General features: G+C 44.8%; 1 protein-coding gene across 3 annotated transcripts in view; it reads right to left on the bottom strand.

The window, feature by feature from the left end:
* LOC118370104 (N-chimaerin-like) overlaps positions 1-15,284 on the bottom strand; it is a 31,008-nt gene that overhangs the window by 2,682 nt on the left and 13,042 nt on the right. For all 3 annotated transcript variants that reach the window (XM_035754903.1, XM_035754901.1, XM_052498966.1), the window contains exons 8-13: positions 8,272-8,349; positions 7,167-7,251; positions 5,245-5,418; positions 4,966-5,043; positions 4,491-4,628; positions 4,268-4,373 (exon numbers count right to left, since the gene is read on the bottom strand). In XM_035754903.1, coding sequence (XP_035610796.1) covers positions 4,268-4,373; positions 4,491-4,628; positions 4,966-5,043; positions 5,245-5,418; positions 7,167-7,251; positions 8,272-8,349 — 659 coding nt within the window. The remainder of the gene's footprint in view (positions 1-4,267; positions 4,374-4,490; positions 4,629-4,965; positions 5,044-5,244; positions 5,419-7,166; positions 7,252-8,271; positions 8,350-15,284) is intronic.

Raw genomic sequence — 15,284 nt, 5'->3', positions numbered from 1 at the left:
GTTAGCTAGCTACATAGTTGTCTTTGCTGTCTTCGTATCCAAGATAATTGTGTAGTTTAGAGCGTGTAGTCTTAGAGTGATTATCTTAATTTACCGAGGTTAGCTAGCCAGCTATTTGTCGTCCTTAACGTAGGAGACACTGCTAGCTAGCCAACAGCTAGCCAACGTCTACTGAATAGAACTTCCGCACTCAACAACCCGGTCGATTCCGCTTCGCTCCACAGGTAGTATCACATTTTCATTTCATTTCATTACAGCACAACGGTTTCATTTGTTTGATCGTAGATAGCTAATAGCTAGCTACATAGCCGTCTTTGTATCAAAGATAATTGTGTAGTCTAGAGCGATTTTCTAGGTTAGCTAGCCAGCTATTGTCGTTCTTTTAACGCAACGTAATCAACACTGCTAGCTAGCCAGCTAGCCCCGAATAGCAGCACTGTAGAAACTATTACACTCAACGGAATGACTTGATTAGTGTAGTGTCAACAACGCAGCCACTGCCAGCTAGCCTACAAAGTCAACAACGCAGCCACTGCCAGCTAGCCTACTTCAGCAATACTGTATCATTTTAATCATTTTAGTCAATAAGATTCTTGCTACGTAAGCTTAACTTTCTGAACATTCGAGACGTGTAGTCCACTTGTCATTCCAATCTCCTTGCATTAGCGTAGCCTCTTCTGTAGCCTGTCAACTATGTGTCTGTCTATCCCTGTTCTCTCCTCTCTGCACAGACCATACAAACGCTCCACACCGCGTGGCCGCGGCCACCCTAATCTGGTGGTCCCAGCGCGCACGACCCACGTGGAGTTCCAGGTCTCCGGTAGCCTCTGGAACTGCCGATCTGCGGCCAACAAGGCAGAGTTCATGTCAGCCTATGCCTCCCTCCAGTCCCTCGACTTCTTGGCACTGACGGAAACATGGATCACCACAGATAACACTGCTACTCCTACTGCTCTCTCTTCGTCCGCCCACGTGTTCTCGCACACCCCGAGAGCTTCTGGTCAGCGGGGTGGTGGCACCGGGATCCTCATCTCTCCCAAGTGGTCATTCTCTCTTTCTCCCCTTACCCATCTGTCTATCGCCTCCTTTGAATTACATGCTGTCACAGTTACCAGCCCTTTCAAGCTTAACATCCTTATCATTTATCGCCCTCCAGGTCCCCTCGGAGAGTTCATCAATGAGCTTGATGCCTTGATAAGCTCCTTTCCTGAGGACGGCTCACCTCTCACAGTTCTGGGCGACTTTAACCTCCCCATGTCTACCTTTGACTCATTCCTCTCTGCCTCCTTCTTTCCACTACTCTCCTCTTTTGACCTCACCCTCTCACCTTCCCCCCCTACTCACAAGGCAGGCAATACGCTCGACCTCATCTTTACTAGGTGCTGTTCTTCCACTAACCTCATTGCAACTCCCCTCCAAGTCTCCGACCACTACCTTGTATCCTTTTCCCTATCATCTCTTCCCTCTGCTCAAACCTTCTCCAACCTATCTCCTGATTCTGCCTCCTCAACCCTCCTCTCCTCCCTTTCTGCATCCTTTGACTCTCTATGTCCCCTATCCTCCAGGCCGGCTCGGTCCTCCCCTCCCGCTCCGTGGCTCGACGACTCATTGCGAGCTCACAGAACAGGGCTCCGGGCAGCCGAGCGGAAATGGAGGAAAACTCGCCTCCCTGCGGACCTGGCATCCTTTCACTCCCTCCTCTCTACATTTTCCTCCTCTGTCTCTGCTGCTAAAGCCACTTTCTACCACTCTAAATTCCAAGCATCTGCCTCTAACCCTAGGAAGCTCTTTGCCACCTTCTCCTCCCTCCTGAATCCTCCTCCCCCTCCCCCCCTCCTCCCTCTCTGCAGATGACTTCGTCAACCATTTTGAAAAGAAGGTCGACGACATCCGATCCTCGTTTGCTAAGTCAAACGACACCGCTGGTTCTGCTCACACTGCCCTACCCTGTGCTCTGACCTCTTTCTCCCCTCTCTCTCCAGATGAAATCTCGTCGTCTTGTGACGGCCGGCCGCCCAACAACCTGCCCTCTTGACCCTATCCCCTCCTCTCTTCTCCAGACCATTTCCGGAGACCTTCTCCCTTACCTCACCTCGCTCATCAACTCATCCCTGACCGCTGGCTACGTCCCTTCCGTCTTCAAGAGAGCGAGAGTTGCACCCCTTCTGAAAAAACCTACACTCGATCCCTCTGATGTCATCAACTACAGACCAGTATCCCTTCTTTCTTTTCTCTCCAAAACTCTTGAACGTGCCGTCCTTGGCCAGCTCTCCCGCTATCTCTCTCAGAATGACCTTCTTGATCCAAATCAGTCAGGTTTCAAGACTAGTCATTCAACTGAGACTGCTGTTCTCTGTATCACGGAGGCGCTCCGCACTGCTAAAGCTAACTCTCTCTCCTCTGCTCTCATCCTTCTAGACCTATTGGCTGCCTTCGATACTGTGAGTTGGGCATCCGAGTTGGGCATCTCCGCCGCGGCCCACGCTTGGATTACGTCCTACCTGACAGGTCGCTCCTACCAGGTGGCGTGGCGAGAATCTGTCTCCTCACCACGCTCTCACCACTGGTGTCCCCCAGGGCTCGGTTCTAGGCCCTCTCCTATTCTCGCTATACACCAAGTCACTTGGCTCTGTCATAACCTCACATGGTCTCTCCTATCATTGCTATGCAGACGACACACAATTAATCTTCTCCTTTCCCCCTTCTGATGACCAGGTGGCGAATCGCATCTCTGCATGTCTGGCAGACATATCAGTGTGGATGACGGATCACCACCTCAAGCTGAACCTCGGCAAGACGGAGCTGCTCTTCCTCCCGGGGAAGGACTGCCCGTTCCATGATCTCGCCATCACGGTTGACAACTCCATTGTGTCCTCCTCCCAGAGCGCTAAGAACCTTGGCGTGATCCTGGACAACACCCTGTCGTTCTCAACTAACATCAAGGCGGTGGCCCGTTCCTGTATTCATGCTCTACAACATCCGCAGAGTACGACCCTGCCTCACACAGGAAGCGGCGCAGGTCCTAATCCAGGCACTTGTCATCTCCCGTCTGGATTACTGCAACTCGCTGTTGGCTGGGCTCCCTGCCTGTGCCATTAAACCCCTACAACTCATCCAGAACGCCGCAGCCCGTCTGGTGTTCAACCTTCCCAAGTTCTCTCACGTCACCCCGCTCCTCCGCTCTCTCCACTGGCTTCCAGTTGAAGCTCGCATCCGCTACAAGACCATGGTGCTTGCCTACGGAGCTGTTCAGTACCTCCAGGCTCTGATCAGGCCCTACACCCAAACAAGGGCACTGCATTCATCCACCTCTGGCCTGCTCGCCTCCCTACCACTGAGGAAGTACAGTTCCCGCTCAGCCCAGTCAAAACTGTTCGCTGCTCTGGCCCCCAATGGTGGAACAAACTCCCCACGACGCCAGGACAGCGGAGTCAATCACCACCTTCCGGAGACACCTGAAACCCCACCTCTTTAAGGAATACCTAGGATAGGATAAAGTAATCCTTCTCACCCCCCCACCCCCCTAAAAAATGTAGATGCACTATTGTAAAGTGGCTGTTCCACTGGATGTCATAAGGTGAATGCACCAATTTGTAAGTCGCTCTGGATAAGAGCGTCTGCTAAATGACTTAAATGTAAATGAAGACCGCCCACGTCATCGGCTTGCCATGAAGGCGTCGCTCTCTGACCAAATTTGGTGTCCTATAGAATATACTACAACCCTAATGATATAGTGAGGTCTGGTTACGTTCTAGGATCTTAGAGGAATACATACGAATGTGATTTGACTGGTTGAAACAATATTTAGGGTTAGATTTTCACAGATTCTGTTCTTTGAAAATTGAACCAAGCGGAAATACAAAATCGATCGTGTATGCTAAGATATGAAAAAGGATTTTATCTAACAAAACGACACTTCATGTTATCTCTGGTACCCTTTGGATGATAAATCAGAGCAAGATTTCAGAATGTAAGTAAACATTTCACCTTCAGCAGTGAATTTATGAAACCTATCGCGGTGGGGAAAAAAGTGTTTGGTTGTTAAGGGACTCAAACAATAGCATGATATTTTTTCGCAGTAATAGCTACTGTAACTTGACAGTGCAGTTATATTAACAAGAATTTGCGATCTTGACACAAGGCACAGCATGATTTGCAACGCCGATCCCTAAGTTTTAATAGACTGTAAATCTAATCATTGTCTCTACTCAACGACTAGACACTGTACGCCTGTTTTACCATAATATACTGCAATATCTGGTCTCACCTCTTTAAGTGGGCCATGAGATAACACAGTGATTCACAGTGTGCAGGTGGCAGCAGCTTCAGAGCTTCATGATGGGCCTCTAACCGCTTGTCTGGATCTGTAATCTCTAGAATCCGAAACAAATGGACACACAGTCAGTGTCTGCAGGATAGGAACCATAACACACACCCAATAAAAGTCCAAATACAAATATTCATTAAAAAGGCTAAAGTTAAGGACTAACTTGCTGCCTCCATGAACCTTGGGTAGGCTTCATACGTGATAAGAGGAATGGGTAAATCCCTGAAGTACAGTTTCAGTGCGCCAGTGATTATATTGATGTCTTCATACACATTCACAGAAATGTCCGCCTTTTCACCATCTATTGGGAGACAAGAGGGAGAATTTTTTAAACCTATCTATAGACGGGGCAGTTAATTAAAAGATGCCACAACGGTTGCACGCATCCAAAAAGAGAACTTAGAATTCTATTGTTTTGTGGCTTTGCAGCCGGTCTAGAGATTATAAACGCAGTTGGCACTCGATTGGCCTTACTTGATAACTGCCATTACCAATTAAATCCGTTTTTGTCCAACCTAGTCCCCGCAATCTTGCAGCAATATCAACAATAGTCCTTGGCCTAAGTCCAATTGATACACACTGACTGCCCCACCCAGAAAGCAGAATGCGATACAGTGGCAAAGGAAAAAGGGCCCTGCCTCTGTCAAAAGCCAGCTTCACATCTTCAATCAGGTCACTGAAGCCTGAGATTCTGTACAGGCCCTCAGACTGAACACCTACAGTTAGAGAACGGGAGAGAAAGACAATGACAAATTAAAACAGCTTTACATTTATCAAACTAACACCAGTGCAAATTCATACCTCTCCATTACTTGTCAGGAAATTTGAACATTGTTACTGGAGGATGTCTGAAACCATAACAACCCTATAGCAACAAACAAAAAAACATCACAAGTTGGTCATTTTCTACCGCTCACCTCTAGACTCAATCTCTTGTATGCACATGTCCACCACCATGGGTCGCTTGGAATGGTGGGCTTTTACCAGGGTCGTAAGGTCACAACTGTATACTTTCTTGACATGCTTGAGGTCAGGCTTACAGTCGTTTGGCACCATTTTGGAACACTGTTTGTGGACATTCAAACCGCAATCTGGGCAGAAAAAGAGATTAGCAATGATACTGTATCATTTAATTGAACCTTTATTTAGGCAGGGTAGTCTTGCCTAAATAAAGTGTCCTTATCACAATTTAAAATGGCAGGCAGCACTAAAAACGATTATTCTGTTACAATGCATAAACGCATCCTCAATGTTATGCCAATCTGATTGCTTTTCCAATTGGAGATGATTTGTGTATGTTTTATGTAACCTTTATTTAGGCAGGGGGCCCAATTGAGACCAGCCTCGTTTGCAAGGGAGCCCTGTACTACAAGAGCAAAAAGCAATTACACATTAGTTAGACAACTACTTCAAATCAATAAAGAAATACAATAGTAAGAACCCACTCTATCATGCACATCATTTCTTAAGGTCTGCAGTGGCGATCTCTGATCAATTTGCCCATAAAATGGCATTGAAAAATAGAGCAAATCAAATTGTATTAGTCACATGCGCCGAACACAACAAGCTAACTTACGAGAGAGAACAGGGTGGCTGGAGTGACAATTTTTAGGGGCTTCCTCTGACACTGCCTGGTAGAGGTCCTGGATGTCAGGAAGCGTGGCCCCAGTGATGTACTGGGCCTCGGACAGATGCCGAGCGGTGATGTAACCGGGTCAGGATGCTTCGATGGTGCAGCTGTAGAACTTTTTGAGAATCTGGGGACCTATGCCAAATACTTTCAGTCTCCTGATGGGGAAAAGGTGTTGTCGTGCACTCTTCACAACTGTCTTGGTGTGTTTGGACCATGATAGTGGTCCAAGGAACTTGAAACTCTCGACCCACTCCACTACGATGTTCACGGGAGCCTGTTCGGCCCGCCTTTTCCTGTAATCCATGATCAGATCCGTGGTCTCGCTCACATTAAGGGAGAGGTTGTTGTCCTGGCACCACACGGCCAGGTCACTGACCTCATCCCTATAGGCAGTCTCATTGTTGACAGTAATCAGGCCTACCACTGTTGTGTCGTCAACAAAATTAAATGGTGTTGGAGTCGTGTTTGGCCACGCAGTCGTGGGTGAACAGGGAGTACAGGAGGGGACTAAGCACGCACCCAAGGGGCCCCTGTGTTGAGGATCAGCGTGGCAGATGTGTTGTTGCCTACCCTTATTTAAATGTCAGTTTTTGATTTAATACATTTTCAAACATTTCTAATAACCATTTTTTTCTTTGACATTATGGGGTAAACAATTTAATCCATTTTAGAATAAGGCTGTAACGTAATAAAATGTGGAAAAAGTCAAGGGGAATGAATACTTTCCAAAATACTTTTCAAATGTTTTCCCTAAAATAATGGTTAAATTAAAAAAAGTCTAATAACAGCAGTCAAGCTAACTGGCTAACATTGACTAGCTACTTTAAAGACAAAAATGAGTGAACAGCTCACTGACTAATTTTACTCACCTTTGCTGAGCTGGTTAGTCTATTTCCATGTTATCAAGAGGGTTAGTGACTAACTTAATGGCAACATTTCAATTTGTTTAAGCCAATATTTACAGGCACCTGTCATATCAACAGGCACTACTTGTCTTTCTTAAATTCATCAATTATTCTTTGCTCTGACACTCTCAAACCAGAGTGCTCTGAACTCAAGTAGATTACCAGATTGAATTTACGAACGCCCTGTAGACACTGGTATGGTGCTGTATATGACATCTCCTCGAAACCTGGTTCAAACTAGCTGTGTTAAAAGACAAAACACAAAGCAGAGACCACGGTTTGCTTCTCACCCTCCCTTTACCTGCACATTTAACTCCCTGAGCGATGAGGCCCCACATGAAGTTGGCACAATATTCACACCAGTGGGGTCCCCGGAAGGTGTGCACCTGCAAGGGCGAGGAAGAGAGGATGGAAAACATGGTCACTTTTTTTACTGGATGGAAGGATAGATGGACATACTAGTCTGGATCTCCACAGCCTGCGCACATGGAAGGAGCCAATTGGGAATTATGCCAGAGAGAGATAAGCAGCACTAGAAATCAGACTGGCAGGCCTTAATGGGGGTTGGAGAGTGGCGGTGGTGGGTGTGTGTGTGTGTGTGTGTGTGTGTGTGTGTGTGTGTGTGTGTGTGTGTGTGTCATGGTTGACAATGCCAGGATTATCACATATCTAAAAAGGGACTACATCAAACAAATGCCTAGTTCTGCCAGGTAATGGCTAGACCAATCAGAAATGCTCAACATTTATCTGTGAAAAGCATGGTGGACTCAGACCCCTTGTTTTAGATTGTTATTTTGGGAATGGGAACGTGGAGGATAGGCATCTTGTGTAAATGACAAGACAAACAACAAAATGAGAAAACCTAAATGACTGGTGTTATAGCAGTCTGGTTATTAAAAAGAATCTCACAAAACAAAATGTATTATTTTCACATGTTCTAGTAAAATTATATCTGGCTGAGATTATTTTAGGACAAGATGGTTGCTATGTTTGGCTGGTAAGAGGTGTGGTTGGCAAGATGCAGCTGGAGGGTCCCTAAGCGTCTGGCTGGACAGAATGGGATTAAGTGCTGTGTTCTGTCAGATTCTGTCTCCCTCTCCCAGTTTATATGAGCTAGCCACGACAGGTACGGTAGCCAGTCAGACTACACTATCAGTTGCTGAGGACTACTACAATCCCACCTCCTTCATGACTACTCAAAATGCTGCTCACTAGTCAGAAGTCGATCAGAATATAGATTTTTATCTTTTACAAACAGGCAATTCTCTCCCCCCTGTCATTCCAAAAAATGTAAAATATGCCAATCAAACAACCTCAAATGTGATATAACAACCATAAAGGCAGTGAAAAAGAAAGAGCAGAAGAGGAAAAGTAAGAAGCGCTGAGCAGGCAGGTTCAGGTCTTACCTTGAAATTGTGGACTTTCTCATACTTGGTCGCGTGGTCGTTGTCCTTCAGGGTGGCTCGGCGGACCAGTGAGGTGAGCTGTGAATAGGCAAACAGTTTGAGAGGCTGCCAGAAGGTGGCAAGGGCTTCTGGGTCCCTGACCCCATCCTCACACCCAGGGCTGTGGCCATAATGTCCTTCTGCACCCCCATCCTTCTTAGCCTCGTTTACCAGAGACTTCTTCCCTTCCCTGACTATGGACAACTCCCTGGATGGTATGATGGGTGGGTAATAAAAGGGAAATTCCCCCAGTTCTCAGAACAGCTAATGTGATGCCTATGTGGAAGACTGACAAAGCTCACAGAGATCAACTTGGAGCAGCTCAGCGCAAGCCTGTCATCAGCACCGATGCTTGTATCGTTAAAATCAACGCATCAGCTAAACCAAAACAACCCAACAAAAGCAGTAGGTAAAATCCACTAAGAATCCAAAGATCTTAAAGGGGGAAAAAAAGAAAAAATAAGTAGTTAAGATTATTCCTTTAAAATTACAGTGCCACAGAATTGTGTCCTTAATCCTGTGCTGATCAGGGTGTCTAAACGAGATTCCTCCTCAAAAGATCTGGCTTGACTGTGTGCATCGATGCAGATGAGGTGTGTTGCTAAGTTTATCCTCTCCACGTCGACACTGATACGGTCACTGGTGCACAGACAAAACCCAGAGTGAAGACAGCCATGGGGGGTAAGCAAGAGAGAGCGAGCGAGCGAAAGCAGGTGCATTGGGTAGTCACTGATGGATTTAAATGTCACATTGAGAATAAGCCAATCAGAGAAAAGAACAGGCTCGGCTTTATCAACAGTGCTATAGTATATTCCTATTACCCCACAGGCAGAGGGAGAGAGAGCTCAATCCTACAATACAGCTCAATGTCACTGTAGCTCCAGGGTTGAGAGACTAGCCTTCAGATTAATGCTCATAAAAACACATCTACCACATACAGAAGAAAATAAAAAATCATTACAATTCCCAAAATGTTAGGATATGGTGCAATTGATTTCACTTTCAGACAACTTAGTCCTACATGGTTGTAACTTCTAGAGTAAAAAAAAAAAAATCTATATAGGATCTGCATGTTTTCAAAACAGCTATTTACAAAAATTATAGTACACATTACTTGTTAAATGCAGTGCATTCAGAAAGTATTCAGACCCCTTGACTTTTTCCACATTTTGTTACGTTACAACCGTATTATAAAATTGATTCAATCATTTTTCCCCCCTCATCAATCTACACACAATACCACATAATGACAAAGCAAAAACAGGTTAAGACATTTTTGCAAATGCATAAAATAAAAACATATTTTTTTTAAATAACATTTTCATAAGTATTCAGACCCTTTACTTTGTTGAAGCAACTTTGGCAGCGATTACAGCCTCAAGTCTTCTTGGGTGTGACGTTACAAGCTTGGCACACCTGTATTTGTGGAGTTACTCTCATTCTTCTCTGCAGAGCCTCTCAAGCTCTGTCAGGTTGGATGGGGAGCGTCGCTGCACAGCTATTTTCAGGTCTCTCCAGAGATCTTTGATCAAGTCCAGGCTCTGGGTAGGCCACTCAAGGACATTCAGAGACTTGTCCCGGAGCCACTCATGTGCTGTCTTGGCTGGGTGCTAAGCGTCATTGACCTGTTGGAAGGTGAACCTTTGCCCCAGTCGGAGGTCCTGAGCCCTCTTCAGAAAGGATCTCTGTGTTCCCCTTCGTTCAGCTTTCCCCTCGATCCCGACTAGTCTCCCAGTACCTGCCGCTGAAAAACATCCCCACAGCATGATGCTGGCGCCACCATGCTTCACCGTAGGGTTGGTGCCTGGTTTCCTCCAGATGTGATGTTTGGCATTCAGGCCAAATAATTCAATCTTGGTTTCTTCCTTTAGGTGACTCCAAGCGGGCTGTCATGTGCCTTTTACTGAGGTGGTTATCTTGGAAGGTTATCCCATCTCTACAGAGGTCCTTCTCCCCTGGTTGCTTAGTTTGGCCAGCCAGACAGCTCTAGGAAGAATCTTGGTCGTTCCAAACTTCTTCAATTCAAGAATAAAATAAATGGAGGCCACTGTGTTTTTGGGGACCTTCAACGCTGCAGACACTTTTTGGTATCCTTCCCCAGATCTGTGCCTTGACACAATCCTTTCTCGGAGCTCGACGGAGAATTCCTTCGAACTCATGGCTTGGTTTTTGCTCTGACATGCACAGTGAACTGTGGGACCTTATATAGACAGAAGTGTGCCTTTCCAAATCATGTCCAATCAATAGAATTTACCACAGGCAGACTCTAATCAAGCTGTAGAAACATCAAGGATGATGAATGGAAACAAGATGCACCTGAGCTCAATTTTGAGTAGCAAAGGGTCTGAATAGTTATGTAACTAAGGTATTTCGTTTTTTTATTTGTAATACATTTGCAAAATGCTGTAACGTAACAAAATGTGTAAAAATCAAGGGGTCTGAATACTTTGCGAATGCACTGTAAGCTGGAAGAGTGCATGATTGTGGATAGATCCAAGTAGCAGAAAGTGGGGTACAGATCATGATTGTAGAACCTGGTCTCTGCCTGCAGCTCAGGACTGTTAACAATATGTACAGAACATAAAGGGATAGATAACAGCAGCCATCGGACTTAAAATTTTATTTTATTTTTATTTCACCTTTATTTAACCAGGTAGGCAAGTTGAGAACAAGTTCTCATTTACAATTGCGACATGGCCAAGATAAAGCAAAGCAGTTCGACAGATACAACGACAGAGTTACACATGGAGTAAAACAAACATACAGGCAATAATACAGTATAAACAAGTCTATATACAATGTGAGCAAATTAGGTGAGAAGGGAGGTAAAGGCAAAAAAGGCCATGGTGGCAAAGTAAATACAATATAGCAAGTAAAACACTGGAATGGTAGTTTTGCAATGGAAGAATGTGCAAAGTAGAAATAAAAATAATGGGGTGCAAAGGAGCAAAATAAATTAATTAATTAAATACAGTTGGGAAAGAGGTAGTTGTTTGGGCTAAATTATAGGTGGGCTATGTACAGGTGCAGTAATCTGTAAGATGCTCTGACAGTTGGTGCTTAAAGCAGGCTCAGACTTGCCTGAGGTTCACAGAGGCTCTGAGAAATGGAAAGATTTCTCCCTCTCCCACTCACGTTTTATCCTTACTTATACATTTGCCCGATTGCGTCTTACCCTCACACTCTCTGCATCTCCCTCTCACCACCACCATCTTGATCCCTCTGTGTGTGTAGCACTCTCTTGGTGGTGAGGTCCAAAAGTATTTGGGCAGTGACATTTTTTGTTGTTTTGGCTCTGTACTCCAGTACTTTGTATACTTTTAAATCCTATGACTATGAGGTTAATAAGGTGAAGGAATTTTCATCCATATAAATTACATAGAAATATAAATTACAGCACTTTTGGTGCATAGCCCATTTTAGGAAACCAAAAATATTTGGACAAATTCACTTCTTTGAGTAGTCAAAAGCTTCGTATTTGGTCCCATAATTCCTAGCATACAATGACAATAACAACAAGCTTGTGACATTACAAACTTCTTGGATGCATTTGCAGTTTGTTTTGGTTGTTTTTCAGATTATTTTGTGCACAAGAGTAATGGTAAATTATGTACTGCGTCATTTGAGTCACTTTTATTGTAAATAAGAATAGAATATGTTTCTGAACACTTATGCATTCATGTGGATGCTACCATGATTACGGATAATCCTGAATGAATTGTGAAAAATGACGATTGAGAAAGTTTGAGACATAAATATCATACCCCCAAGAAATGCCATGACCAACAACAGGAGAGGTTCGCATTTTTTTTTGGGGGGGGGGGGGTGATATTTATGCCTCCAACTTGCTCACTCATCAATATTCAAGATTCATTCAGGATTATCTGTAATCATGGTAGCATCTATATTAACGCAGAAGTGTTCAGAAACATTCTTTCCTTATTTACAATAAAAGTGACTCCAGAATGACAATACATTATTTAGCATTCATTTATATTGGGCACAAAACCTAAAACAAGCCCCAAAAAAACTGCAAATGCATCCAACAAGAGTCACAAGATTGATTGTGTGATAGGAATATGGGACAAAATAGTAAACTTTTGAATACTTTAATACACAAGTGAATTTGTCCAAATACTTTTGGTTCCCTAAAATGGGGGAGGTGGGGCACGTACTTAAAGTGGATGAAAATATGATATGGATGAAAATACGATCAAATTCAAGTTGACAGTATTGACTTTAACCCGTCATTCTATAATTTAAAAAAATCCAAAGTGCTGGAGTACAGAGCCAAAAATCACAAAAAAAAAGTCACTAAATACGTTGACCTCACTCTATAGAAAGCACTAACAATCATGATTAGATGGTCTTCCCTGAAGGGAAAATGCAGAAAGGATATTGAGTGATCTTGATAGTGTCCTCTGTATACATAGCCTGTTAAAGCTACCATGGGACAGACAGAAAAATACTGCCAAGATTGATCGTGTATCAGAAGAGGCCACTAGTGCACACCATAGCAACTCAAGGAGTGAGTTGTGTTGTTATTCTCAATAAAATCACCTTTAATTCAGGCCTTCCGAGTGGCGCAGCGGTCTAAGGCGCTGCATCGCAGTGCTAGAGGCTTTACTACAGACCCGGGTTCATGCTGTGGCCGGCAGTCCCATAGGACTGCACATAATTGGCCCAGCATCGTCCGGTGGGGCTTTAATTGGCTCATTGTGCTCTAGCGACTCCTTGGTGCAGCTGGCTGTCAGGTCATGTTCCGGAGGACGCATGACTCCACCTTATCAGTCTGTATTGAGGGGTTGCCGGGTTGATTATGTCCAGGCTCTTCAAAAAGAACCTGCATTAGGATGATTATAGGCATTTAATTACATAGAGAGAGAAGAGTGGGAGGAGGGAGAAGGCGGCTGGGGGAGGTCAGCGAGTGAATGACCATTAGATAACTTCAGTGGTGTAAAACAAAAACAAAAAAGTATTGCATACATCCATTTGAGGCTGAATCATGAGATGAGGCATCTATATGCAGACCACGGCAGTCCAACAGTAGGCATTTAGCCTACTACCGTTATTTTATAGTATTTTATAGTAAGAAGAATATAATTGAACTTAGCTGAATAAAATAGAAAGGATATTTCCCCCATTCTGGAGCAAGAGTGCGCATATGATCATTTGAAACTGGTCCTATACCCTCGGTTAGTTATTTGGCAACTTTAGTTGTGAATGATACACATGTTAGAAAAACAAAAGAATATGGACACCTGCTCATCGAATATCTCATTCCAAAATCATGGGCATATGAATTTGCTCAAATGGACCAAGGAGTGTGCCTGTCTGCACGTAAGTAAAAAAGAAAATTGTGCCATCTAGTTTGCTTAATATAGGAATTTGATTTGATGTGTAAGTGCACGTGAGTATGAGGTGTGTGAGATTACTAGCTGACTGCTGGCGATGACTGTTCAACCGTCTGAAGGCCAAGTAAAATAAGCAGTTTTTTAGTCTCGGTTTTAATGCACCTGTACTGTCTCCATCTGTCTGACAATAGACAAGTGAACAGTCTGTGGCTCACCTGGCTGAGGCCCTTGATGATCCTCTTGGTATTCCTTTGACACTGGGTGCTGTAGTCCTGGAGGGCAGGCAGCATGGCCCCGGTGATGCATAGGGCTGTCCACACCTACCCTTTGGACAGTCATGCAGTTGAGGGCGGAGCAGTTGCCGGACAAGGCGGTGATGCAGCCTGACATAATGCTCTCAATGCTGCCTCTCCAGACGTTTGTTAGGGTCTTGGGGGCCATGCAGATTTTCTTCAGCTACCTGAGGTTTTAGAAGTGCTGTTGCACCTTCACCACAATGTTGGTGTGGCGAGACAATTTCAGGTCCTCTATGATGTGCACGCCAATTAACTAGTAGCTTTTGAACCTATCCACTGCGGCTCCATCGTCTCCTGTATTCCACAATAAGCTCCTTTGTTTGAGGGAGAGGTTATTTTCCTAGGACCACTCCACCAGGGCTCTAACTTCCTCCCTGTAAGCTGTCTCGTGGTTGTTGGTAATCAGGCCTACCACTGTCAAGTCGTCAAAAAACTTGATGATCGAGTTGCCACACAGTCAGGGGTGAAAACGGGAGTACAGGAGGGGGCTGAGCACACACCCCAAGGGCGGGAGGAATTTATATTTAATATACATCCCTAATTAAGCTGGTGTACTCTTCATGGGGTCCAGAAATGTTTAATTCAGTTAGGGCACTATGACTACTGCTCACCTTTTAACACCAAACAGCATAGGTATTTTTCTTGTCCAGGTGGGATAGGGCAGTGTGCAGTCCAACGCCGACTGCGTCGTCCTTAGAAATGTTGGGGCGGTATGCAAATTGTAGTCTGTCAAGGGTGTCGGGTAAGGTGGAGGTGATATGGTCCTTGACTAGCCTTTCAAAGCACCTCATGATGACAAAAGTGAGCGCTACGGGACGATAGTAATTTAGTGCAGTTGCCTTGGCTTGCTTGGGTACAGGAACAACGGTGGCCCTGTTGAAGTGCAGATGATAGACTGGGATGGTGAGAGGTTGAAAATGTCCGTTAACACTCCAGCCAGTTGGTCTGTGCATGCTCTGAGGACACAGCTTGGTATGCCATCTGGGCAGGCAGCCTTGCGAGTGTTAACATGCTTGAAGATCCTACTCGCGTCACCTACAGAGATTGGGAGCCCGCAGTCCTCATAAGCAGTGGAGGCATATGTCAGTGGGTCAGTGTCGTTTTCCTCGAAACAGGCAAAATAGGTGTTAACGGGTCTGGAAGTGAGGCATCAGTGTCCGCAACGTGGCTGGTTTTCCCTTTACAAATCGGTGATTGTTTTAAGTCCCTGTCACATGAGTCTCGTGTCAGAGCAGTTGAACTGCAACTTCACTTAGTCCCTGTAACATCTTTCTGCCTCTGTCTATATTTGCCTCTGTTTCCAGTCCCTTTACCGTGGTTAAAT

The sequence above is a fragment of the Oncorhynchus keta genome, chromosome 37 (genome assembly GCF_023373465.1).
Source record: "Oncorhynchus keta strain PuntledgeMale-10-30-2019 chromosome 37, Oket_V2, whole genome shotgun sequence".
Taxonomy (NCBI): Eukaryota; Metazoa; Chordata; class Actinopteri; order Salmoniformes; family Salmonidae; genus Oncorhynchus; species Oncorhynchus keta.
The sequence above is the reverse complement of the archived record's forward strand: the minus strand, read 5'-3'. Positions and strand labels throughout refer to the sequence as shown.